The 27638-nt window shown below is 45.5% G+C and overlaps 2 protein-coding genes across 5 annotated transcripts in view; both read right to left on the bottom strand.

Moving 5' to 3' along the window:
• Positions 1-17705, bottom strand: part of QRICH1 (glutamine rich 1) — a 42490-nt gene extending 24785 nt beyond the window's left edge. For 2 of the 4 annotated variants that reach the window (XM_006053227.4, XM_045164001.1), the window contains exons 1-2: positions 17539-17705; positions 7875-8204 (exon numbers count right to left, since the gene is read on the bottom strand). In XM_006053227.4, coding sequence (XP_006053289.2) covers positions 7875-8183 — 309 coding nt within the window. In that variant the 5' untranslated portion in view covers positions 8184-8204; positions 17539-17705. Of the gene's footprint in view, positions 1-7874; positions 8205-15991; positions 16052-16855; positions 17193-17538 lie in introns of those variants that run through there. The other 2 variants (XM_025272023.3, XM_006053229.4) reach the window with 2 other exon arrangements.
• Positions 17706-18883: 1178 nt separating this feature from the next.
• On the bottom strand, positions 18884-26406 carry QARS1 (glutaminyl-tRNA synthetase 1). Its single transcript, XM_025272025.2, has 24 exons — positions 26245-26406; positions 25953-26100; positions 25474-25583; positions 25256-25331; positions 24979-25043; positions 24374-24427; positions 24188-24248; positions 23776-23847; positions 22772-22857; positions 22509-22595; positions 21968-22067; positions 21775-21853; positions 21591-21699; positions 21361-21491; positions 21162-21254; positions 20916-21053; positions 20741-20828; positions 20508-20651; positions 20293-20397; positions 20036-20128; positions 19794-19921; positions 19634-19700; positions 19434-19559; positions 18884-19022 (listed from the first exon to the last, which is right to left on the bottom strand). Exons 1-24 carry the CDS (start codon positions 26359-26361, stop codon positions 18972-18974), a joined length of 2328 nt encoding a protein of 775 aa, XP_025127810.1. The 5' UTR covers positions 26362-26406; the 3' UTR covers positions 18884-18971.
• Between the last annotated feature and the right edge of the window lie 1232 nt (positions 26407-27638).

Genomic DNA, 27638 nt, shown 5'->3' with positions numbered 1-27638 from the left:
AAAGGTCCTACTGGATAGCACAGGGAACTATATTCAATGTCCTGTGATAAACCATAGTGGAAAAGAAAAATATGCATATATATGTATGTGTATGTGTAACTGTGTCACCCTGCTATATAACAAAAACTAACATAACATCATAAATCAACTATACTTCAATAACATTAAAAAAGAAAAGACTGGACATGAAGGGCCAGAAAAGGCAGCAATAAACGGCCCACCAATCTGAAGTGATGATCAGGATCTCCATCAGCTCACAAAATGCCAGTGAGAGAATAGCTGATTTTAGTCCTCTATTTTTGGCTGCAGAATACACATTCTGACTTCTGCCTCCCCCAGGCAGAAACTGGAATCACTCTTTCAACATCTCCCGCAGCTAGAGTGCAGGCCTGTGACCAAGACTTCCCAATTTAGACACAGCATGAAATTTGGACTCAGAAAGGAGCAACATGAGGCAGCAGGAACCACAACCTCCTTTTCTGGTGAGAGCGGAGGACTGTGGCAGAAATGGAACAGATGGCATAAATCCCAATGAAAGACCATGGTAGGACAAGGACCTGTGCCCAAGGGTGTGGCTGCACGTCTTTGGCAAAGCCAGCCAGCAATGTGACCTAAGTCCTTTCCCGGCCCTGCAGCCTCCAAAATCCATTCTCTGACCCTCCTATAAATTTCCTGAGCTAACTACTACCCTTTAGCCAATTCTTCTGAGTAAACTAGGAGGAGGGAGGTGGGGGACTAATTGCCTGATACTTGTAACTAAAAGTCAAAACTCAGATGGATACAGAAAATATAACAAGTTGGAAACTTTAAAACAGTATTCACCTTAGGAGAGGAGGATGTGCAAAGCAGTACTAGAGATCTTAACTGCACCTGCAAAATTTTATGTCTTAAAAAAAAAAAGGCAAACTGCCAACACAGCACAAACACTTGTTAAAAGGTTTGTCTGGATACTTTTCAAATGTCTGAAAAGCAACTAGGGCCCTAGGTAGGAATGGAACTAATGAGGAGAGCAGGAAGAAAAAACAACAGTAGCTATGATTTATTTATTGAAGGCTTACTATGTGCCAGGCGGTGTACTTAAGACGTAGTATTTTATGTAATCCTTAAAATAACTACAATATAAATTATTTTATTCCTATGATATAGATAAGGAAATGGACTCAAAGAGGTTAAATCACCTGCCTGTGACCACATATCTAAAGAATCAGAGGAGGATCAAACTCATCTTTGTCTAAGAGCCAAGCCTGGCTTGTAATTACCTTCTTCCTCACTCTCAGCAACTCTACATGGTGGTGAGGGGTTGCTGCTGCTAAGTCACTTCAGTCGTGTCCAACTCTGTGCGACCCCATAGACAGCAGCCCACCAGGCTCCCCCGTCCCTGGGATTCTCCAGGCAAGAACACTGGAGTGGGTTGCCATTTCCTTCTCCAACACATGCAAGTGAAAAGTGAAAGTGAAGTCGCTCAGTCCGACCCTCAGGGACCCCATGGACTGCAGCCTTCCAGGCTCTTCCGTCCATGGGATTTTCCAGACAAGAGTAATGGAGTGGGGTGCCATTTCCTTCTCCCGGTGATGGGTTAGGGAGTGACTATACCAGCACAGAGGGAATGTGCAACAGCAAAAGAGGAAGAGGGACAGAAGTTGGGATGACAAATGAAGAAGAGCTGCACTTTGATCTATGAACCTTGAGATCTTTACTTTTAACAACAAAAGAGTTGAGTGCTAAGAAATCCCCTTCCTCAAAGCATCCTACATTGAGTAGGACCAGACTGAACCAGCCTTATCTGAAGCCTCAGTTCCTGCCCTGGAGAGAAATGCAGGGAAGAAACAACCAATTCTGTGGGTGCTAAGTAGAATCACTCCTAGAATTCACCAGTGGGTCTTCTCTCTGGCACACAGATTTAATTCCATGCGTACGCTTCAGGAAGTACCCAACTCAAGAGGGTTCTTGAACGTGAAGTTCCAAATGAACCATTTTCACCTAGCTCAGGCAGACCTATCCACAACAGGAAACTTAAACCTTTCCTAGTATTGTACAAACTGTTAAGGTATTTACATGAGAGTGCTACCTTTTGCCTTCAGATAGTACCCCCCTGTCTTAAATAAACATATGCTACTTGATATAATGAGAAATAACAACTTTTGGTCCTTTCTCTGATTCCTCGTCAGAGCTCCTAAGACCTTTGTAATTTTCGAAGTGATAATATAAATGCTAGGACCATATTATGTTCTAAGGAGGTGACTCTTGGTGGGTTCCTGGATGAGGGCTCATCACCTCAAAGACCAAGCTAAGACTAGAAACTTGATACTTTCAGCCCCACCCCCCTTTCTCTGGAAAGGGAAGAGGGGCTAGAAATTGAGTTACTAATCGATCATACCTACATGATGTAGCCTCCACAGAAATCTCCAAAGTAAGAGGTTTAGGGAGCTCCTGGGTTGGTGAATATATCCATGTGCCGAGAAGGTGGTACACCCTACCTCCATGATGAAAGAAGCGCCTGTGTTCACAACCCTTCAGAACCTCACCCTATGTGTATCTTTATCTGGTTGTTCATCCATATCCTTTATCATTTCCTTAATTATATAATAAACTGGTAATGTGTTTCCCTGACTTCTGTGAGCTGTTCCAGCAAATCATCAAACCCAAGTAGGGATAGGAAGAACCGCAACTTATAGCCAGTTAGTCAGAAGTACAGCTGAGATAATCTGGGACTGGCAACTCTGAACTGGGGGTGGGGGTGGGGGGGCAGTTGTGTCAAACTGACCCCTTAACTTGTGGGGATCTGACACCAACTCCAAGCAAATCGTGTCAGAACTGAACTGAATTATACACAAGCCAGCTGGTATGGAGAACTGGTCATTGTGGAGGAAACCACATTTGGGGGCCAAAACTGTTGAGGGTGGTAGGAACAGAGACTGAACAGACACAGTGAGTTTTACTCTGACAGCTACTCTAATTAACCTTTGACACACACCTTTCTCTCCCATCAATTCACTGTAACTATTCTAGGGATATAATTACTTTGTCAAATATTATGTGGCTGCTTCTAGACTGGAAAGATGAGAAATTTATGGGGGCAGAACAAACTCTCTGGGATGGTGACAGATGGTTTTAAAAAAGCAATCTAATTTTATCACTTTTTTTTTAAGGTAATCTAGAAAAGTGCCTCTGCCCTCAAAGCAATAAAGTGTTTTGAAATTTCAAATGACGTTAAGATAGGCATAATTTTACATTCTTATCAAAAGGGTTAGGTTGAGACACAATACTATGGGCAAAGAGTCTTAACAACTGAACTGAGAAGGCAGGCCTGCTCAGCTCCGTGTTTCAGTGGACACGTCGCCTCTCTAGTCTCATCCTTTTACTCAGTGCACTCTACTTACACAGCCATTCTGCTGTTTTTTCAAACGAGCAGGCTCCCCGCCTTAGCGCTTTCTGACTTCGAATGCTCTTTCCTCAGATAGCCATATGGCTCATTCACCAACTCTCTTTGGTCTTAACTCACATGTCACCAGCGTATTAAGGATCACCCTGGCCACCTGCATCTGCTCTGTTTCTCTTTTTCATTTATCACTATATAACAAGATTTTTTAAAATCTTATGTATCATCTTACCCCTCCCAGCTATAATACATGTTCCACAAGGTCAGGAAGCTTCATCTTGTTCGATGTTGTCCCTAAGCATCTAGCAAAGGGCTTTACACCTAAACACAAATACATGGAGGTGTCTAGGAAAGAGAAGAAAAGGTTAAAAAACCATAGTCCTACACAAGTTCAAAGCAAAATATTCCCAAGCAACACCTTTTTTTTTAATTACAAAGAAGTTCATGTTTAATCAAATAATTTAATAATTTAAATAATCAAATAATTTAATAATTCAAGAACTCTTTCTTAGTCTCCTACCCCTTCAATTCCTCTCAGGCTTTATTACTACTATTTAAAGACTACCACATTCTACATATGTTAAAAGCCAGTGATACTAAACTGCTTATAACACTCTACAATCTGTTAAACATCCCACTTTGTCAACATACATAGATCCACCTCATTCTTCCGGCTACACAGGACAATATACTACAGATGTATCATTATTTCCCATTTCCTTTACTGAAAGTGACTTGTTCCCAGTAGCACTACTATAAGTAATGCAGCACTGAATATCCTTATACACACATTTATCTGTGAACACAAATGTAAGGCCAAAGGTATGCATACTTAATACATTTGACAAGTATTGCCAAATTAACTGTCAAGAAAATCCCACTAATTTATCCTCTCATACCTTTACTGCCCTGGGTAAACTCTTCATAAATGTTTTCCTATCTAATAAATAAAACATATTTCATTTTAAAAACTTACACTTCCATAGTCACCAGAAGCATGAAGTGTCTTTTCATATGCTTACTAGTACAATCTGTATTTCTTCCTCCATGAACTACCTATTTATATGCTTTGTTCATATTTCTAATTATTTTTTCTATTTTGCATGTTCCTTGTGTAGTAGAACCAGTAGTTAGGAGCACAGACTCGAGTTAAAACAGCTTGAGTGCAAATGCTAGCTACGGGAAGATGAGTTAACCTTCCTATGTCCCATGTGCTTATTTTAGTTTCAAAAATATACTTTAAAGAAAGAATATATAAACCTATAAAAGATATCAAAAAACCAACATGTGTATAAAATAATTTTATAATTGCTAGGCCCATATTTGAGCCTGCTATCACTCAAAAAGAAAATGTTTTTTCAGTCTTACATAAAGTTGTATCTTTAGTCATATATTTATGCAAATCATCTGGTTTAGTTTTTTTTTTTTTTTAAAAAAACAAACAAGTTTTTATCATATTTAAGACACTCAGGGGGTTTTTTTGGCTGCACTGCATAGCTTGTGGGATCTTAATTTCCTGACCAGGGACTGAACTCAGGCCCTTGGCAGTGAAAGTTCAGAGTCCCTAACCACTGGACCTCTAGGGAATTCCCTTAAAAGGTCATTTTTAATTTTAAATATGGGAGGGGGGGACTGCTATTGCACATATCATATACCACAAACCATATCTCAGCAACTTTTACAGTAGAAATTTATAATAAGATTTTTAGGACTACTTGAATAAACAAAAACAAAAACCCCTTCAAATAGAAAAAAAAATTTTTTTTAAGGAAAAAATGAGGTTTACTCTAACTACACAAATAACTTGAATTAAAATCAATGACCTGTGTGAGAAAGGGAACCACACATAAAACGTAGCCTAACAAGTTAGCCAAAATGTAGATACACAGAAAAAAAATACAATTTTTACCAAAAGAGCATTGATAATTATTACTCAATTACTGTATCAACTGCTGATCAAGCTAAGATTCCATGAGCTGTATATACAATTAAGTTTTATGCAGGAGTTCCCTGAGACCTCAGAATTAGTTCAAAGATTCTTTCAGGGTAAAAAAAGACTGAGGAAAACTATTTTAGAGTTTACTTTCTTCCTTAGAAAGGCTTTTCACAACCTAAAAACCACAAAAACTTTCTATACTGCCCTTTCATAATTCATTGCTTTCTTTTTATCTGACTCTTTAACCCACCTGGACCTAATTTGTATTATGAAAGATATCCAACTTTATTTCCAAAAAAGGAGTAGATGCCTTACTCTACTAATAGAATATATCTTTTCCTCACTGATCAGCAGAGCCACTTTCATCCTATACCTGGTAGCTACTCATTATGTATACCAACACATAAACGTGCTTTGAAATCCTTGGTGAAGTTCCAGCTTCTCAGGTTAGGGGACCCTAAGAACTGCTCTATCTTTCGTAAAAGTTTCTCTCCTACATGAATTCCTCTATCACCTGATGCTGTTTGCTTTCTCTCTTGTAGCAATTTCTTAGATTTAGTGGATTAAAAAAAAAAATCATTCCCTATTATTTTTATTGAAGTATCAGATCAGTCGCTCAGTCGTGTCCGACTCTTTGCGACCCCATGAATCGCAGCACGCCAGGCCTCCCTGTCCATCACCAACTCCCGGAGTTCACTCAGACTCACGTCCATCGAGTCAGTGATGCCATCCAGCCATCTCATCCTCTGTCGTCCCCTTCTCCTCCTGCCCCCAATCCCTCCCAGCATCAGAGTCTTTTCCAATGAGTCAACTCTTCGCATGAGGTGGCCAAAGTACTGGAGTTTCAGCTTTAGCATCATTCCTTCCAAAAAAATCCCAGGGCTGATCTCCTTCAGAATGGACTGGTTGGATCTCCTTGCAGTCCAAGGGACTCTCAAGAGTCTTCTCCAACACCACAGTTCAAAAGCATCAATTCTTCAGCGCTCAGCCTTCTTCACAGTCCAACTCTCACATCCATACATGACCACAGGAAAAACCATAGCCTTGACTAGACGAACCTTTGTTGGCAAAGTAACGTCTCTGTTTTTGAATATGCTATCTAGGTTGGATAGCTACTATATAATTTTATAAGATACAGGTGTACAATATAGTGACTCGCAATTTCTAAAAGTTAAGTTTTAGTGGGATTTTTGATGGCATTTTTTGTTTCCAGCACGGATAGAAAAAAAATTTTTAAGTATCTTTGTAGTCACTAAGAATGGGAAAATCTGAGTCCATGATATTGGAACCTCTCTCATGGATTTTATTATTGTATTTCTTCGTCCATTTACAAGAGGTTTGGGTTACAATGATGATGCTAGTAAGTGATCTCAATTAGCCATCTTGAATATAAAGTCTCAAAAAACACATTAAAGTCAAATTCCAAACTATTTTAATCTTATGAAAAAGATCCAAGCTATAGATAACAGAATAATTTTTTTTTTTTAGAATAATTTCTTAAACTGACAAGTCAGCCTTCTCTTTTTACTTTTCCTGTATCCTTCCTTTCTCATAAAGATCAGAATTAACAACTTCATCCCTCCACGTGCCAGATGTTTTCCTGCTATCTCTTTCAGTCTCACTGAATGGTACTATCCCTACCAACACATGAAAAAACTGGAACTGAGAAGATTAAGATCATATTAACAAATAAGAGGTCAGGTCAAATTCAAACCCAGGAATGTAACGCCAGAGCTCAGGTCCTTCCAATACACCCACTTACTTTGCTAAGGAGCAAAGTCTTCTATCTTACCAAACACACATCTTCACACTCGGCCTCTCCATCATGTTCCACTTCCTATGCTATTCTCCTGGTAGAAATCATCGAGGGCAAAGTGATATGGAACCACAGTAGAAAGTAGCAAGAAAGCAGCATTTGTAACTGGAGGAGACTTTCAGTTTCATGTGTGAAAGTGTTAGTCAGTTCACATAAGGACTCCCTAAAGAAGACAACTTGTATCTTCTCAATAAATGTATTAAGTTTCTTCTTCTTCAGTAAGCTTATTATCAATTAGTATTATCTCTTGAGGCGTATATCAAATGCAGGCCTAGAAATCTATAGGTGACCTGAGTCATGGAACTATACAACTAAATGAAGGTCACTAAAATATAATAGCCTTTCCATTAAAAAAAAAAAAAGTTTAAAATATTCTACTTTTAGTAATGAGCTAAGATGAGCCCTCCTATATTCCTGATCGGCTCAGGGTGACACAGACAAGAAGGGAAGCTTTGGTCATATGCCGTTGGGACATATCCAAATCCAGTCCCAGAAGACCTCTTCATGTCTGTACTGCTCAATTCTCCAAAGTAAATGGTAAGTTCAGTTTACAGAAGTGCCAAATATTTTTAGTGTTAACGATGAAAGCCCTCATGTAAAATAATATGTTTTGAAAAATAGAATATTCTTCTTAGTGAAAATAACCTCTGACATTTGTACACAGATGTGATGCTTTACTAACCAAAAACGCAATGGCAAATTCCATTCAATAGGATGCACCTCAACAGTGATTTCCCCTTTACCTGAACCTGCTGTGGCTGTTGAACCTGGATCTGCTGTTCTGGCTGGGTTTGAGGCTGAACACTCGTGGTGACTGGACAGGCAAGTTCAAGCAAAGACCCGGCCACTTCGGTGCTGTCTGTGTAAATGCAGTTCCCACCCTGCTGGTACACCATGGTAGTGGTGGCCGTCTGCTGGAACTCCTGAAGGGCTTCTGGCCCCTTAGAGGCTAGCGAGTCCAGAAATTCCTTCATCCTGTGTTGCGGGACAGACCGCGCCTTCACTCGGATGTATTCTTCAAAGGAGATGGTGTTCTCCAGAGAATTATTCATATTGCAGAGTCCTCAGGGTTCCTAGGAATAAAATAAATGAACAGAAATCAAAACTATGCCATGGTTTTAACATACTGAAATGCACAGAGCAACCATTCTAGCATTGGATGGGAAATATTCAGGGCAGCCGCATACATAAGGAATCCGAAGTACAATTTTATTAAATAACCTTTTTTTTTCAATTATTGGCATCTGAAATTTGTTTCCATTAACACTTCTTAAACTATCATACTGAAAACAAAAAACAAAAGCATTTGTCACAGTACTGGATGAAATGGGCTGAAAACACACTCTCCACCCAGCACTTGGCCAGGCCAATCCCATCTTCTCTGCAGAATCAAGCACTAGACAGTGAAAGCCACAGGCAACACTACTCTGTAACCATCAGAAGACTCCAAGGAAGGTAGGAGCTGGGATTCCTACCAATATGCTCTAGTTCCACTGCCAACTATGTTTTACACTGAAGGGACACGTATGCCACCTAGCTGTGGCATGACCCTAGACACAAGGGATGTGTTCATCTCCCCCACTCCCTTAAACACCACAAAACCTCATTTTGCTATCAACTGCTCACACTCTTTTGTTGCATAGCTTACTGGTTAAGAGCATGGATTTTGGAGCCCAACTTCTTGGGTTTAAAACCCAGCTCAAACTCTCCTTTGCTGTGTTATCTTGGACAAGTCAGTTAACTATGGTTTTGTCTATAAAAGAGGGATTAAAATAATATTTGCACCATAGACATGAAGATTAAATATGTGTAACGCACTTACAAAAGTACCTGACATATAGACAGTGCCATATAAATATCAACTAATACCACTTAAATAAGTAGGAGACGGAAATTGAATAGTACCTTAAGTAACTAGGTCACTTCTAAAACTCAGAAATCAGTTCTGCAAGTTTTTCATCAGGGTGTTTACCTTAAGGTACAGGGGTGGATAATAGCCCTCAAGCAGCTGGGGGACAACCACGCAATCTATCCGTGAATGCTGAGTGTCCTGTACGCTTTCATACCATTCTCTCTTGACCACTACCACCTCCCAAACAGAAGCAATGAAAGGGTATGAAAGTAACATAAACCAAGTGAGTCTCTTTGCCCAATAAAAGACTCTCAGTCAATCTCAAATGTCTAAAAAAGTGATTTGTTCCCTTGAGCCATCAGACTAGAAATATCAGTCTTTCACTGCCCAGATGCTGTCTTCTGTTAACAGATACAAAGTGGGTGGGTAATCCTCTCATTATTATCTTCCACCTGGCTCTAAACTCTAGTAGACAAGACTGTATCCTGGTCCTCTCTGAATGGCTGACACACGTAGGTACTTATCTGTTGCATCTGGAATTCAGTGTGGAACAAGAAGGATTATGACTCTTTGTTCCTGTAACATGTATAACTTACAACAATAAAATTTTCTGCTTTTCCCTAGTAAATGGTTAATCTATACCCTGAAGGGAAAAAAAAACCCACTATATATTCAGGGCAAGAGACCAAAGGAAAAATATGATCCGTACTCCTATTAATTTCCTGACACTGGTAATACTTCTGTGGGATGCTGTTTAAGTATATAGTATACAAATTATATTCAGGTACTTTCAAACAGAACAGACCCCAGCAAGAAATCTTTTATTATGAGGCCCATAATACATTGCAAATATATTTCTCCATAAATAAAGAATACTATGTATACCTTATCCTGTCTAAGATGCCTAGACCACTACTCTCAGGGAAGCCTCCACACAACAGGAGTGAGGAAACCCCAAGCACAACAGAGTACAGAAAATGCCAAGTACAGGTCAGGGGAGTGAAAGGTGAAGCTGTTGCTGATGGCCTCTTATCGTTTGAAACTTAACTCCTATCTGTCCCTTTCTCATCTCTTCTAACTACCTCTCCTGCCCAGGTCTCCCTTCTCCCTGATGCAGAGACTCTCAGTTATCTTTCCCAGAACAGAAAATTAGGAGGTCTGCTACGAGACTTCAAGATTAAACTATCAATAATGCCCATGGCACATAAAACAGGGGCAGCATCAGGGTTTCCCAGGTGGTGCAGCAGTAAAGAACCACCTGCCAGTGCAGGAGACTTAAGAAACATGGGTTTGATCCCTGGGTTGGGAAGATGCCTTGGAGGAGGGCATGGCAACCCATTCCAGTACTTCTGCCTGGAGTATCCCATGGACAGAGGAGCCTGGAAGGCTATAGTCCATTGGGTGGCAGAGCATCAGACCCAACTAAAGCAACGGCATGCACACACTCAAGGCCAAGCACTTCATATTCAGAGCAGGCCACTCCAGCACAGGTGATCCACAGTCACTAACCACATTGGCACAGACAGTGTCAAACCTTCCCTCTGATGAAAGCATCATAACTGAAACTTCCTAACGAAGCATCTCTCATACTATAGATCTAATAACATTACAAAGTTCACAGTATGTGACCCTAATACTCAAGTACATACAACCTTCTGCTCAAAAAGGGATAAAGGAGAGAATTGTGTGAACCACCATTTACCAGTTCTTTACTATGCCGGTACATATTTCAGTTTTTCACCTCCATTACAGAAGACCAGCAGGGGGCAGCTGAAATTTACACTTCTCCAAATTCATTTTTTTCAATAATTAGTTGTATTCCTGTAAAATACTTAAGAGACGGCTTGAAATGTGAAGATTGTCTGTGCTAGTATGGTAGCTATTGTTTCAAAGCAATTTTTTAAGAAGTATAGAAAATCATGCCAAAAAAAAAACCCTTTTCTTGCTTCAAATCTGGGAGAAGGTAAGTATGAACAAGCACAAAGAAACAGAGTAAGTTAACTTTACAGAATCGGAAACCTTCACACAAATATCGCTTGGTAAAGGTAGTCCACAAAATCTTCGGAGTGACCTTGTTTCCCTTCACTCTTTCAAGTTTCAGTAATCAAGGAGGCTTAAACCTCATCTGAAGTCTGACATTAAGTACAAGCAGAATTATACCAACTCTTCTTCCCAGAATCAAGCTTTCTTCAGTTTTCAGTGTAGAATTCCATCTGGTTTTGTTTCCTATTTTTTGTCTTTGTTTTTTTGAAAGTGAAAGTGAAGTCGCTCAGTCCCGTCCGACTCTGTGCGACCCCATGGACTGCAGCACCCCAGGCTTCTCCGTCCATGGATTTTCCAGGCAAAAGTACAGGAGTGGGTTGCCAACCCAGGAATCGAACCCGGTCTCCCACACTGCAGGCAGACGCTTTAGGGGGGAGGGTTAAAGTAACACACCTATTGTTTTTAGGAAAACTGCTCAAATAGTACAGGAAGGTATAAAATGAAAAGTAAAACCAGCTAAGTATGCTATGACCTCTGCTTTCTGATCTATGAATTTTAAACACTCATCTATCCTCTAGGAAAGGTAAGTTTAGGGCATTTAAAACACCTTCCTCTCACTAACCTCTGCCAGCCATATTTTAGTTTTTGTCACGATCAGTTTCACCACAAGAATAGTCCAAATATAAATGTATTCCCTAAGCAGGACAGCAAATAAAACACTCATCTCTCAGAAAGAATGGGATAAAACCTTGGAAAAGCATCTGCTATAAAGCCTCAAAGTTCATTCTTTAAGTTTCCATCAAAAAAAAGAAAACACCAACAGTTTTAATTAGGAAAAATTCTATAAAACTTAGAAAATGTTGATAAAGGTTCATAAACAAGTTCATTATATTCTTCTCTGTTCTTATGAAAATATTTGAAATAGCCTATGACAAAATCACCTTTTGGTTTATAGCCAGCCATGTATTTTAAGTAGCTGAGACTCTCAAGTATAAAACCCTCTGCAGTGCTTCAAGCTTAGTCTATCGTTGGCTCTAAGCAGAAGCCATTACTTCCAATTCCCATTGCTTTTTCCTTTCACTAAGCTTCCAGAAAGTTCTTCACTGGCTATACAAGTGCACAGAATCATCTGAGAACCACTAAATCAGAGGAAGCTAAAGAATATTAACAAATAATGGATTCGATGCAGAACTTAAAAATTATATAATGGAAAAGCCCAATTTGAAACAACATTTCAATCTGCTCATTTATACACAAGGCTTCATTTCTTGTCCTTTTAACCTGCTCACTTGGCATTATCTACCAGACCAACACATCCCAATAATGAAAGTACACTAAGTCAGCATTTGACCTGATACAAAAGTACTGCTTAGAAGGGGGTGGAGAAAAAGGCTTCAGAAATACATTTAAATATTTGAGACCAGACAGTGATTAAAAACAACACTGAGATAAATTAAGGAAATTCTCAATAGTAGTGATATTTCTTTGTTTTTATGCTCAGAAAAAGTCCACCTTTACCATAAACTTATTCACCTACAATTTTTTAATTTATAGTATATCTTTTATCAAATGCTTTGATTTAGAATTTCTTTTGCATCACCTGAGGTAAAACTCTTAAGTTTATTTTTTTCAAAGACCCAACAACTTGTCCCTGTATCATTTACTAAATTACTGAAATTTCTTTGCCCAATGATTTAAAATGCAACTCTGATTATACACCAAATTCATATAAAGGTCTGTTTGCTTCCAAGCTTTTTGTTGATTCAGCAGATCTTTCTGTAACATAGTAACTTTAAAAAAAATTTTTAAAAGCATGTTAATACCTACAAGATCTACTTTCCCACAACCAAAATGTGTGGTTTCAAACTAAGAAAATGTAATGACACAGAAAGTACATTATGTGTGAAAAAGAAGGCTAATACAATTGTATTTATATATCCTGGTATGGCTTAATTATATACCTAAGAAGAAAAACTGGCATAACAGCAGCTATGCCTGGGTGATGTGGAATAACGGAAGACTTAAATTTCTTCCTGTTTAATACACTCCTGCATTTTCCACAACTTGTATTAAATTAAAAAAAAGTTAAAAAAAATAATCCTTTTTGTACAGTGGTTATACCACAGTAAGAGACACACAAAACAATTTTGGTTGATCATAGTTTGATTTCCCCCCCCCCCCTCAAAATCTGGAACTCTGAAAGACAAAACCATCAAGCTACATAAGTCTGCATAATAATGAAGACTGTTCACTTCAAGATGTTGCTCACAAGATACAAAAGGCTGAGCCTTGGTAACAGAGAAAGAAAAATGGATAAACTTTATGAAACTTCAACTTATAACTCCCAGAGAAACAAGATTCTTAATCAGCTTCAAGGCAAAGACTTAAGTGAGGAGCAATAAATAAACTGATTAACTAAAATAGTTCTGAAAAACATGAAGCTGGAGGGATAGTTGAGTACTCTCAATTTTTGGAAGTGAGAAATGAAGGGGGAAACACTCTGCAGCTCTTTGAGGTACAGTCTGTAACTAAGCATTTGCTTCTGAATGAATACTTTAAGTACAGCTGCTTTGCAAAACAATAAACAGATGAACCAACCCCCCACCAACAGACCCAGGAAATTTTCCCTATAACCGCACATATTTTTATGGGTTATTTCCCCTGTACTTCCTTCTACAAGAACTAAGAGCAGGTCCTCACTATACCACAGTAATCATCATTCCAATTACTTTACCTCTAGTCCACAAGAGGAAAAAGTCACTCCAAAGCAACAATTCTACATTTCTGTTTGCTGATTTTTTTTTTTTTTTTTTCTATTTAGGTACCACGGGAAGGCCTACGTGCTCAGGGGAATCACCCCTTCTTGAGTGCCCTCAAATCTGATAGCTCTTCCTGGCTCCCCCATGCAGCTCTGCAGAGTGGGTCTTGAACATGTGATGAACTAAGAGAAGATGCTCAGAGCTGCCTCAGAGCCCTCCTCTTCCTATTTACCCAACGGTCATGCTTCTGGGCTCCCTCTCAAGGCTCACATCTACTAGCAATGGATCCTGATAGCTTGGTTCTGGTTTGAAGAACACATTCCAAAGGAAAAAAAATCAATTTCCATTTTAAGGAGTCAAGAGTCACAGTCACATTTGTCCTAATTAACAACTAAGGAATCATTTCAAAGAAGTAAATTGGGAGACACTGTTCTATTCTTAAAGATATCAATCCACCATAGGGTTTGTGATAGAAATTAGCCCATTAGGACATTCACTAGACAGAGAAACTCCTCATTTAGGGGTATTTTCACTATGGATCTAGTTTTGGACAACACACTTTCAACCAGGAACTTAAATTCACATTCCTACCAACGACTGACGAAATGTAAACTGGTACAACTGTTTGCATTATCTAAGTGAAGCTGAAAATATGACCCAGCAATTCTATCCCTACATGTACACGACACACACCCATACAAAGGTACATAAACAAGAATGTTCATAACAGTATTGTTAACAGCCCCAAACTGGAGGGAATCTACATGTCTATCAATAATAGAATGAATAAATTATGGTTTGTTCGAACAGCAGACTACTACACAGAAATGGGAATGAATGAACCACAGCTGCACACAATGCTGAAAGATACAAAGCACAAGCACAATGCTAAAAGATACAAACAGCATGACTCCATTTATATAAAATTCAAAATTAAATAAAACTATGTTGTCGAGGGATACAAAGGTAGTAAAAAGAAAAACAAAGAACAGGATTATTACAGAAATCAGAATAGTAACTGTCCCTAGGGAGTGAGAAGCTATAACCAAGAAGGGACTCATGAAAGGTTCAAAAGTGCCGGCATTATTCTATTTCTTGAAGAGGTGCTAGTTACACAGTGGTTCACTTTAAATTTTTTCACTAGATTGTACACAGACCAACTGAATTAATATGTATAGATAGATATTTCACATACACATGCCAAAAAAAGAGCTTTCTGACACAGCCTAGCAGCTCTACATACAGTTGTGCACTAGCCTAAAGTGTGACACCAAAGGACCATTCTTGTCCCCTTTTCAGCAAAGCAAGGGGTTAATCTATCATTTCTTCATGCACTTACAATTAGAAAGCACAATGCAATGTGACAGGAAAAAACTAGCTAAGCATTTAAGTGAAGCCTGGACTTAAAACATCTGGAACAAAATGCAGGGCAACTACCTATAATGAAATGGAAAAGAACAGGAGTTCACCTAACATTTCATTCTGAAGCAAAGAAATAAAAGACCATTACAGAGAGAGGCTGGCCATTTAAAAAGTATACAAGCAAGATGCATGGCACATCAAAAACAAACTAGTATTTGATTCAACTTAAAGAAGGCATGCAAGCCTGAAGGAAGAAATCACTGATTCTGAAGTTGTCATGATGGAGGACAGCCACACCCAAAGCCCCTTAACTTTGGTTACCTTTTGGAGCAATTCAAATTTATATGAAACTTCAATCACTATTTGATCTTTTCTTTAAAATAGCAACATATGTGGAAAGGGGTTGTGGAAAGGCAGAGGTTCATGGAGAGACACACTAATTATGCATCACAGAGGAGTGGAAGTAGGACATCTTGTAATGGGGAAATTTTAGCTAATGAGCTTATGGAAAAGTATTATCTACAGACACCAATTTAAAATGCAGACTTCAAACGTAATGGTTAAAAATTTCAGAAAAAGTAGGCTTAACTGGTATATTAATATTTTTAAGTGTATCCTAGATAAATTTGCTGCTTGTCTTTGAAACATTCTGATCCTTTGAAAAGGTGATGCCTTGTCATGCTAAAGCCTGAAAGTTGCACTGACATAGTTTAAGAGGAAAAAACTGTTCAAGCAGCAAACTGGCTGGATTCGAAGATGCAGTTCTCCCACATACTCAATTTTCTAGCACCAAGTCGTTTCTGGCAGACAGCACCCAGAATGATTGGCAGGATTTGTAATGTTTCAATATTATCAGGAAAAAAACTGCACACATATTCCCAGCATATGAATAATTTTAACTCACCAGTCACCATGGTGCATACATTTCTGCTGCTTGTCCTGAGTTCTTAAGACTTGTAACATTCTGAAGAAGACAGAACAAAGAAGTCCTTCCATCCCCAGCCTCTTTTCAAATTTTAACATGTTCTTAAGATAATATCGTATATTAGGAAAAACTACCCCCATCATTTTCAAATTTGATTGCTAATTTTAGTTTCTCTTAGCTTCTTTTCCCTTAAATTTAATGAAGCAAGACTGTAAAACATAAACTAGCAGATAGTCCGACTTAGAAAAAAGAAGTGTCTATTTCTCTGAACAAACCTAGATTTTCCCTGGAACCAGAACACAGTGCAGGGATTTAAAAAAAAAAACAAAACAAAACACGCTGAAAAGGACTGAAATCCTAAAGTGAAATCAAAAGCGACTTTTCCAGGCAGATTTCAGGAATTTCTGCTGAGGATCTTCAGAATTACGAAAGAAGGCAAAACACTGACTCGGGTTGTTCAATTCTGTTCTGGGCAACTTTTTGGCTGAGCAATAGCGGGCCCTTTAACCTAAGAGAGTACAAGTAAGCCCCTCCCAACTACACAGAGGAAAAGGCTGCATTTCAGGATTTAAAGCGGCATTTTAGAGCTCGGGTAGTTTCACAGCGTCCACAGAAGCGGATCCCCTTCCGGAGCGCACAGAGGTGACGTGTAAGAATTGCGCTTTAATGAAGAATTACTTTCTAATGACAAGAAAACAGGTATCACTGACGGGCCTTCTAGGATTTGCCTTCCCTTTCCAACACAAAGCATCAAAACAAGGTGAGAAAAGTCGAGGGGTTTCGCTGCCCTCAGACAAACAGCGATCGGTTTCAGAATCAGGGTAGCACCCTCCAAGCACCCACCCCGCACATGGGCCTCGGGACACCGCATTCTGAAGAGTACCAGCAATCTCGCCCACTTCGCTGAGGAGCGGGGCCGCAAGCTAGCCCGCAAAGCAGGTTGGTTTCTTCTCAGGCCTAGGCCCCGGCGATCCGGGGACGTCACCTGAGCTGCAAGGGTCCAACCCACAACCTTCTTTAAACTGCAAGCCGCCCGTCCGCCCGCCGCCCCTCCCCGCAGCTGGGGTGTCTTGCGCGCCGTCGCACCGGTGCCGCCACCCAACAGCACGGCGCGCGCCTGCCCGCGACCCTCGACTTCTGGGCGCGCGCCCCAGGAAGCCGCTGCGGCCCACGGGCTGCAGCTCCAGGAGCCGAGATATCCGGGCCGGGAACGCGCACGTCAGCGGCCACGCGCACCGGGAGGGCCGCACAGCGCGCGCGCGCCCGAACGTATAAACAGGCCCGGCCGCGCGCGCCCACCAGCGCGCATTCGCGCGCCGCGCCCACCCGAATCCCCGAGCCGCCCCTCCCCCACCCAGGGGGCGGGGGCGCGCGAGCCCAGGGACGTTCTCGGCTCCGGAGCCGCCCCGAGGTCTCCTGGGCCCAGCGGCAGCGGCCCGCCCGCCCCCGCCCGCCGTTGTGTGGGGTGGGCCCGCTGTCTCAGGCCCGCAACCCCGCTGCATCCCTGCCCCCACTGGAGTCCTCACCCGGCGACGTCGCCGCCGCCGCCACCGCCGCCGTTCTACCCGCCGGCCCCGCCGCACCGCTCGGGGCCCCGGTTCTGCCGTCGCCGCTCCAAGACCGACAGGATTTTCCCCTCACAGCTCCCTGGGCGCCATCTTACATTCAACCCTCACAGCCAATGAGTGCCGAAAGCCTCTCTCGCGATAATTGGCGCGTCGAATCCCGCGAGAATTAAGGCTGCCTCCTGGCCAGACTTAAAGGGAACGCTTCTGCCGAGGAGAGAGGCCGAGCGTAGGGCTGCAGTAGCGGCAAGAGCCTGGGGTGTAAGGCGGAGCGCCCCGCCCTCAGACGCCCCTCCACGTGGGGCGGAGCCAGGGCCGGAGATCGGCCTAGCCTTGGAGCCAGGGCAGGCCGGGGCTTGAAGCTTAGTCTCAGGACCCTTCTGCCGCCTGCCCGGGCCTCCTTAGCGCAGCCTCACGCGGTGCGGAGAGCGGCCTCTTACTTAAGGTGGCCCCCACAACCTCTGACCTAGGCCCGGCGCCTCCAGCTGCTCAACCCACCTGGGAAGCCCCAGGTCACTCTCCTCCAGGACTCCCTAGCATCTGGGACCCACGCCTCACCCTCCATCTGCTGTCATCCTAATTGAACCTTCCGCAGCCCAGTCCACCTTAAAGCGGGCCTCGGGTAGTCCGGTGTTTGTATACAGGGAAAATGTGGATGGTGTTAAAGCTGCAGGCACATGTGGGCCTCACCAGTAGCCCACACTGCCCCAGAGGGGAACAGACTGCCATATACTCTTTCTTAAAAAGGCCTCTGGACCTTTGCACTTGTTCCTCCTTCCTGGCAAACCCCTAGTCTTTTGGGGTTCCCCTCAGGAGGCACCTCCTGAGAATAGTCTTCTGAGGCTCAGGCTGGATCAGGAACCCCGGATCAGTGTCACACAGGCCCCAGGGCCACGTCTTCTGCACAATGCCTGGTCACCCTCTGTCTCCCCAACTAGATGGTGGACTTAGAAGGCCACCACACAGGTCTTCCTCATTCTGCTGTGCCTGGCACATAGTAAGTGCTCAATAGTTTTGGATGATTGGACTAGGAGCCAGACCTCTCCATCTGCCTAGGCATGCAGGCAGACACAAACCTTCTAGGTTCCTCTGACACAGGGCTTCTAACGGTGCAGCAGCATCCAGGACCCACGGTTCCCTCAGACTAGGAGCAGAAGGTACCAGTCAGGCCCAGGCCTCTCCCTCAAGTGCACCGGTGATTTCAAAGCTGTCGGTACTGCTCTGTGTGCAGTATACCTTCCCTCCACCCCACGGCATGACTCCAAGGCCCTCGGGTGCTAGGAGAGCAGAGAGATAATACACAGACTCCAGGGGATTTAGCTGTTCTTTATTGACATGGAGTCTGGGTACCCCTAGCCTCCAAAAGGATGAGGTAGGTCCACAGGACTTGCAGTTCACACTTTTCCTGGGTCCTCCTTCAGTGTGACGGTTCGGTTGAAGACAAGCTGGAGGAGAGAGGGGCAAGAATGACCACCAAGCCCGAACCAGGCCAGGAGGCCCGGGTGAGTCTCACCAGACACCCCACTCCAACCCTCACTTCATCCCAGAGGAGCTGAGCGCCAAAGAACTCTAGTTCTCAGTAACTTTTTGACTTTAGTTAAAGGACTGGCTGGCTCTGGGTCTCCATTTTGTAAGAGTTATAACAATCCCTATGCCAGCCTCCTATCTTGAGGAATAAGTAAGGAAGGGTACATAGAAAATGTTATGCATAGCCTTAACCTCTGAGCCTATTTCCTCAGTGGAACGTGGATTCCACTGCAGGTGGGGAGGATTAAGTAAGGAAATGTCAGCATAGTGCTTGGCGTAGAGAATGGCGGCTACCACCGGCGTTGTGGTGGAAAGGTAGATTCAAGCACCTGTCCCTGGTTGCTGTCTGGATCCACAGAAAAGTAACCAAGGCGCTCAAATTGGAACTTGTCGAAGGGCTTTGCCAGGGCCACAGAACAGTCCACTAACGCAGCCTCCACCACTTGTAGCGAGGCCTGTGGGCAGAGAACTCAGGTGGCTATCGAGCCAGAAAGGCCCACCACCCTCACCCCATACCCCATGAGCCTACCGGGTTCAGGTCACTTAACAATCCACCGGGCACCTCAGCAGGATCCTCGGGGTTCTTGTGCTGAAATCTGTAGCCAGAGTGAAGGTCAGACTGCACTGGGCAGCCACAGCAAGCAATGCCCATCTCATAACCTGCCCCAACCCCAGCTCTGCTCACTCACAGTCGCTCGTAGAGGCGGATCTCACATGTCAGAGGCTGTGATACCCAGTGAATAAATGCCTTGGGCTTTTCACCAGCATCTGCGCGCCTGCAGGTCACCTTGAGGCTTTCCACACAGCCACTGGGGCCCTGGGAAGTCACGGGGCCTGTGATCAGACTTGGACCCCACTACCAGGACTGCACGCTGCACCAGATCCTCACCCCAGCAGGCACTGCAGCAGGAAGCCTGCAGCTGGCTCTCACCTTGACAACATGCTGCAGCTCGATGACGTAGCCTGTATGCCTCAGGCCCACGGGCTGGCCCCATGCCAGGCGCTTATAGCCTGGCTCTGGCTCCTAGAGTTAGGAAGGTGGAGAAACACAAGAGGCTACAAAGGTCAGAAACACAAGAGGCTTCTTCCACCCCTATGTCTGGCAGAGATTGGTTTGAAGAAGGGATGATGGGCCCTCAGGACTGAGCTCAGGAGCAAACCAGACCCTTCACCCCACCCCCAACTCACCTCTTTGAAGTCCGTCCTTTCAATGAAGACAGTGGATCCAAAAGGAACCTGATGGAAGCCCTTGGTCTCATCAGCTGGGAAGTTGGGCACCTGGATGTCCAAGGCCTGGCGCAGAAGTGTGAGTCACACTAGGCACTGGGATGCCCACACCCAAATCCAGGTGCACACCCCCTCCCCTGCCCCCCCCCCCCCCCCACACCTTGAAGGAGACTTACCTTGGTGGCAGGAAAATTGGTGATGACCACCTGTAACGGCTCCAGCACAGCCATGGCCCGAGGGGCTGTGTCATTCAGCACATCACGCACACAGGCTTCTAGCAGATGTGGTTCCATTGTGGTCTGTGCCACTGTCACTCCCACCTAGCAGGAAAGGTCAGCTTCAGTCGCAGCCATGACCACACACTGCTGTGCTCAGCCCCCAGCTGCCCACCCAGACCACTGGGCTATACCCGAGCACAGAAGTTGTTGATGGCCTCGGGCGGAAAGCCCCGGCGTCGTAAGGCTGTGAGCGTGAAGAGCCGGGGATCGTCCCAATCCCTGTGGGCAAGGAGGGGATGAGAAGGCCGCTGGCAGCACATGCTACTAGTGCCGCCAACCTTCGATAAGCCAAAAAGCCACACGTACCGCACAGCGCCAGCCGCCACGAGCTGGAGAATCTTCCTCTTGGAGACGACAGCATAGTGCAGATTGAGGCGGCCGTACTCCCACTGCACGGGACAGTAGACGTCCAGCGCATTGCACAGCCAGAAGTAGGAGGAGCGTCTGGGGGGGGCAGAGTCAGGGCTGGCCACCTCCAACCCAGGACAGACTGCCGGAAGGGCTGCTGGAATCCCACTGGCCCACCCCCCCCCACCGGCCCAGCTCCCTCACCGGGCCTGGAATTCCTTGGTGCAGAGTGAGTGGGTGATGTGCTCGATGGAGTCACAGAGGCAATGCGTGTAGTCATAGGTGGGGTAGATGCACCTGCAGGGCACAGGCAGTGGGCCCCACCATCCAGCCCCGCTCTGCCCGACCATGGCCCACCCCGCCACCCCACAACTCCGCAAGCCCACCCCAAGCTCACGCTCACCAGGTGTCCCCTGTGCGGTGGTGCGGCGTGTACTTGACGCGGTAGGCCACGGGGTCCATCTTGCCATCCTCCATCACCAGCTTCATCCGCAATGTAGCCTCACCCTCAGCAAACTTGCCCTTGCGCATTGCCTGAGCGGGAACAAGGGTTCGGGCTGCAACTCAGCCTGACGGCATCTCATTCCCAGCATTCTGGCCCACCCAGACCCAACTGCACCCCCAGATCCCCACCTCGAAGAGCAGCAGCGACTCCTCTATGGGACGGTCTCTCCAGGGTGAGGGCAGTGGGCTGTGGCCTTTGAGCTCCTCTCCTCGCTGGTGGCACACGTAGGCCTGATCCCTACGAGGAAGGGGTGTGAATGCCCGGCATGGCTGCACCCTGGTCAGCCTGTCTGGCTCCATACTGTGGCCTCACCTGCGGATAAGCTCCACAGCCCAGGCATACAGCTGGTCAAAATAATCGGAGGCATATGTCACCTTGTAAGGGGTGTAACCTGGGGGACAATGGGACAGTATTAGCAACCAGGCAGGAGCACCCAATGGCAGGCTGTGGCCCAGTGAGAGGCCCATGGATAATCAGTTTGGCCCAGGCCCTCCCCAGCCCATACCCAGCCAGGCCACCATGTCGTAGATGGCAGTGAAGAACTTTGCTTCCTCTTTCTCAGGGTTGGTGTCATCAAAGCGCAGGAAACAGATCCCATTGTTGGCCTAGGAGAATTGCAGTATCTGTGAGCTCCCATTATCATCAGCTCCTACGATCCAGCTCATTAAACTGGGACCTTCTCAGAGCTCACCCATGTCAGAATTGAAAATATCTTTCACTCACCTTCCTATATCTAAATGCCCTAAACAAGGCATCTCATACGAATGTGAGATACAACACAGTCTCATCCTAACTCCGAGAAGTGGCACTGGGAATTTCCCCAGATTTGAACTTACTGCCTCACCAAGATATTTTTCTCAATGAGCCCAATTGGGTGGATTCCGAGGTATCTGTCACACATTTCTAGGTATCCCCTTCAAGGCCTCTTTCTGCTCTGGGACACTTTATGGGAACAGCAAGAAAAGTAGGGACAGACACCCCTCTGGTACCTGCTCATGGGAGCAACAAGCAGTCATCCTGCTTGCCAGGTCCCCAGACACACTCACCTTGGCATAGCCAAAATTGAAATTGATTGCTTTGGCATGTCCAATGTGCAGGATTCCATTGGGTTCTGGCGGGAACCGGGTACGAACCTGAGATTAGGGGAATGGGAGCAGAGGAAGAGGAAGCAGGTCAGAGCTTAGACTACACTAAAGGATAACCCTTCCTGGGGAGGCCATCAGGACAGGTAAGGTGGAGTAGCATGTAGGCAGCCCAAACCGCAGGCAAGTGATGATGGCATAGCCTGCCTGCTAATACTGCCACACACCTGTCCGCCGGTGATCTCCAGGTGCTGCTTCAGTAGATCCATGGTATGAGGAGTGGTCACATAGCCCGGGGTCTTGTAGTTCTCACCTGCCAGGGCCAGAACAAGCCTGATGACACCAGGCTACAGCCCAGGGCTTCCAACCCCAGGGACTTGGCTATAAGAATTGCTACTAAGACCCAGCAATTGGTCTAAGACCTTGGAGGCACAAGAAAAAGAACCTCTCTTACAATATTGAGAATGTCAACTGGTGAAGCCATATGGAAAATAGTATGGCGGTTCCTCAAAAAACTAAAGAGAGTTGCATATGAATTAACAATCTTACTCATGGGCGTGTATCCAGACAAAACTATTATTTGAAAAGATACACACACCACTATACTCAAAGCATTCAATAGCCTTGTCTTGGTTACATTTAATAGCCTTACCCTGGCTACGTTCAATAGCCAAGACATCAAAACAGCCTAGATGTCCATCACCAGATGAATGGATCAAGAGGATGTGGTACATAGATACAATGAAATATTACTCAGCTATCAGAAAGAATGAAATAATGTCATTTGCAGCAAACATGGACAGGCTTGAAGAGATTGTCATATACTAAGTGAAGAAAGTCAGAAAAACAAATACCATATGATACCACTTACATGTGGAATCTAAATAACGACACAAACGAACATACCTACAAAACAGACTCACAGACACAGAGAACAGACTTGTGGTTTCCAAAGGAGAGGAGGGGAAAGGGAGAGAGAGAATGGGAGTCTGGCATGAGCAATGTAAACTGTAATACGTAGGATGACGAAACAACAAGGTCCTATGGGATAGCACAAGGAATTATATTCAACATCCAGTGATAAACCACAATGGGAAAGAACGTGAAAAAGAATATATAACTGAGTTGGTTTGTTGTACAGCAGAAATTACTCATTATAAATCAACTATACTTAATAAAATTGAAAAACAAGATCCAGCCCTCCACAGAGTTTTTCAATCTGCCTGCTCACCAGGTTTGTGGAACTTAAGTGCCTCGCCTCGGAGCTGCTCCATCAGAGACAGGGTCTGAACAACAGCCTCACCTGCAGAGAAGAAACAAGGAAAACTTATTCTCTGGATACAGCTATCACATCCAGCTCCAGGAAGTGCTTGTCAATAATATCCATATCCTGTAACCAGAACAGAACCAAGCAGTCCCCTCTTTCTCCAACCCCAGAAACAAGAGATACATAGCCAGACTCCTCAGGCCTCCTCTGGTTAGTTTCTGAGTAAAGGAAAGGAAGGAAACATCAGAAATTCCAGTCTTGCAGCAGAAGACAGACGAGTAAATGACAGCCTGAGGAGACTGGGCTGTAAGGATCCACCAGGTGGAAAACCCAGAAATCAGGGAGCTGAATGCAACAGGAGCCTCAAGCCTCTCACCATTCTCCACCACATCCTTTGCTGTCCTTTGGTCTGTCTCTTCTGGCCGAGCCTTTGCCACCTGAGAGAAGTTCAAAAGTTGGTCACGGTCTTAGGATTATTGGATTCAGATACCCCCTTCCCCAAACTGAAGTTTCACCCTACCCTACCTCCTCCCCAGGGACCCCAGACCGTGCTCAGTCCCACCTTGGGCTTCTTCTCCAGATCAGTCTCCGTCTTGGGACCCAGAAGATGGAGGACCTGAGCAGAGACCAGAGTCAGAGCTGGGACAGGACGCCATGACTTGTCCCACCCACACACCCACCAAAGGGCTCCTGGGCCTATTTACCGGCACCACCTTGAAAAACCTACCTAGCCCATCCCACCTCTGCTCGTCACATGTTTCTGTGGCCTCAAATACTCTTTCCCTCCTGAGGGTCCATATTAGGCTCAGGTGACAGAAACAGCCATTTACACAGAGGAACTGTGGGGCCAGCATCGAGGTAAGCCATCTACCTCAGCCATCACCCTCCTGTGATTCTCTGCCAGCATCCTGAGATGAAGGCCACATCACCCCTATTTACAAGATGAGGAAACTGAGGTTCAGAGTAAAGCAACTCACCCCAAATTAGGCATAACCCAGGAGCCCGGGTCTTTGATTGTTCGCCAGGTGCTCCTCCCTCTACCCTAGGCACTACTATCCACCATGAGAAGAGGAACAGGCTCTCTTCCCCTCCCAGCCCTGTGTACCCCTCAGTGGACTCGACATTCTGGCAGGGCCTTTGCCTGCTTCAGCTCAAAGAGGCACCCACCTGCATGTCTACTTCATGCTTGATCATTTTGCCATCTGCCCACTTGAGTGCAGCCCGAGCCTCTCCTAGAAACATGGACAGAAGGAGATGCAAAAAGGCAAAGCAGGACATTTCCCATCCTCTTTCCCAAGAAAAGGGCCTGGCTGACCTCAGAAACCAGAGCGAGACCACTTCTAAGGTGCTCCTATTCCTTCTCCCACCTCCCTCTCACTCATCCCCAGAAGAAAAGGCATGTCCATCGAGAAGAACATAGTCCCTTGCCCCAGGCCCTGCTCACCCATCAGCAGCCCCATGCTGAAATGGTAACGCTCTACCAGGAGCTTGGCTCGGTGGCGATTTATGGCAGCCTCCACCTACAGAAAGCCAAACCGTGTGGTTCAGAAATGCTCCAGGAACCCACACTCTCACCCTGGGGTCTTCCTGATTGGAAAAGCTGAGCCACTCCTGTTCAGGGTCAGTCCTAAGGAGGCAACTGATGGCTGGGGAAAGACTCACGGCCTCTTCAATCTGTTCTGGGGTCACCACAACGCCCACACCGCATTCCTGCTCAAAGTCCTCAGTGTTGATGGGATCCAAGGGATGACTCCGCACATACTCAAGGGCAGCTGAAAAAGAAGAGCGAACAAATTTGTGGCATCTCAGCTCCAAGAAATAAGAAGACAAGACCCTAATCCATCCAGGAAACCCCAACAAATTTGGCTCCTGGAAAATTAAGTCGTGCCCCTCTAGAGAAGCTCTGAGGCCTCAGGAAAGAAGCATGTGTTCTGAGGGAAATTCCTCATCAGACCTAGGTTTCTCTAAGTCAGTCTCACCGGAGGTGGCCCTCTCCATCTGTCAGTGCCAGGGCCTCGGTTTAGAGGGGAAGGCAGAACTAGTAATCTAGAGAGACACCGAGGGACTTCTCAGAAGCGACAGAAAGGGGTCTGGGCTGAGAGAAGTTTGAGGTGGAAGCGCAGGTCTGGGAGGGGTCTCACCGCTCAGCTGGGTCTCAGTGTGGATCTTCCTACTGGCTATGTAGCTCACGAGGAAAGAAAGGCGCCGGGGATCCCGAAGTCGGGAGGCCAATCCATAGAGCAGGGTCCCGGTAGCCTTGTCGATGGAGGAGCCCAGAGTCTGCTGCGCCTGGGGTCAGAGGAGTCAGAGATAAGCCCCACTCTCAGTAAGAAAAGCCTGGGCAAGACAAGGTGGGCTGCTTGGGGTTGGGACCCGACCCGGCGCTGCGCTGGGGCACAGTCGGCAGCCGGGGCCAGGGACTTAGGTTGGCACCTGGGTCGCCGCCTCGCGTAGCTGCGCGCTCAGAACCGTGTTCTTGAGCGTTTCGCGGGCCTTCTGCTCGCTTAGGCCGAGGCCAGTGAAGAGCGACAAGGAGTCCAGAGCCGCCATTGCTGGGACGCCGGAAACCGAAAGAAAACTTTGGGGCCAATCTGAACGTTGGCATTAGCCCACGGACCAATAGGAGAGCAATGCTGTCAGGGAGAGCCAATAGTGTCCTTCCTTGGCGGGAGGGGGTGGGGCTCTCTAGGGTTACTAGCTCCATTTAAAGGGCTGAGGGCGGCCTTTCCGGGCGCTTCGCTTCCGTCTTCGTAGTGGCGACCGGACTTTTAGGAGGTGCTTTGCCGCGGATCAGGAAACAAACATAGACACGGGCCTTTGCTCTTCGACTTTTCCCTTTCAGCCCTGGAACCCTCGTGACCATCCCAGTTCTGTTCTTGGGAATATGTGAGTCCCTATCATCTTTCTGACGTCGCAGCTTTGGAGTTGTCATGGAAACAGTTGAACAAAATGAAGCCCGGGAAATCCTGTCAAAGATTCCAGAGAATGTCTGAAATAGCCCATATGATGGGCCCCACTAGTCTGGCACTTCACTTCTTCAGCACCCACCTAACCACACACCTGGCCAGGAGGGACCTCAAAACGTTCTGTGATGATTTGGTTTAAAATCTTCTCTGGGAATTCCCTGGTGATCCAGTGGTTAGGACTCTGCAGCTCACTGGTGAAGGCCTGGGTTTGCGTCCCTGGTCGGGGAACTAAGATCCCACAAACCACGCGGTGAGGCAAAAAAAAAAAAAAAAGTCATACTTAGCACCCTTACCAAAGCATGCATGTCAGGAGGACCACAAGATCAGACCTTGAAATTCATATATAGATGTTGAACGGGATGTTTTATCAAAGCTGAGATAAGGTGGGACAGAGGAGGAAACAAGGAGAATAGCCTGATAATGCAGAAGTGGCAGTGGCCATAGTGCTGAGGCTCACAGAAGCCTTGTGTGGTGGCCCGGCCCGGGGAAGGGTCATGGGGCAGGCTCAGCAGCAGCAGAGCTATGGTCAGAGGGGGACAGAGCCCCTTGAGCAGTGCATCCAGCACATGCAGCCCACCAGGGTCCAGACACTTAGGGCTGCACCCAGTGAAGGCCCAGGACAATCCTGTTGCTGCCCACACCTAGCAGACCCTCCTCCAGCAGCCTGTCAGCACCAACACCCAGCTTAGCAATTCCACCGTTACTGCAGGGCCTCACACCCAGCTCTCCAGGCCCCTCTCCATGACCAGTAACCCCACGTGGTCCTTGTGCTATTATTCCAATAGAAAATAACCAACTCTGGTCACAGAGTTAGCTTTCTCCAGGAGCTCCTGCTCACCACCACCCCTAACTCCAGCCCAG

This window comes from Bubalus bubalis, chromosome 21 (genome assembly GCF_019923935.1).
Source record: "Bubalus bubalis isolate 160015118507 breed Murrah chromosome 21, NDDB_SH_1, whole genome shotgun sequence".
Classification (NCBI taxonomy): domain Eukaryota; kingdom Metazoa; phylum Chordata; class Mammalia; order Artiodactyla; family Bovidae; genus Bubalus; species Bubalus bubalis.
This window is presented reverse-complemented; position numbering and strand designations above follow the sequence as displayed.

Coding starts and splice junctions, on each gene's coding strand:
- QARS1 (XM_025272025.2), bottom strand. CDS start 26,361: ATGGCGGCTCTGGACTCCTTGTCGCTCTTCACTGGCCTCGGCCTAAGC. Junction 25,044..25,255: donor CAGCATGGGGCTGCTGATGG/GTGAGCAGGGCC, acceptor CCATGTTTCTAG/GAGAGGCTCGGGCTGCACTC. Junction 24,249..24,373: donor ATCTGGAGAAGAAGCCCAAG/GTGGGACTGAGC, acceptor AACTTCTCTCAG/GTGGCAAAGGCTCGGCCAGA.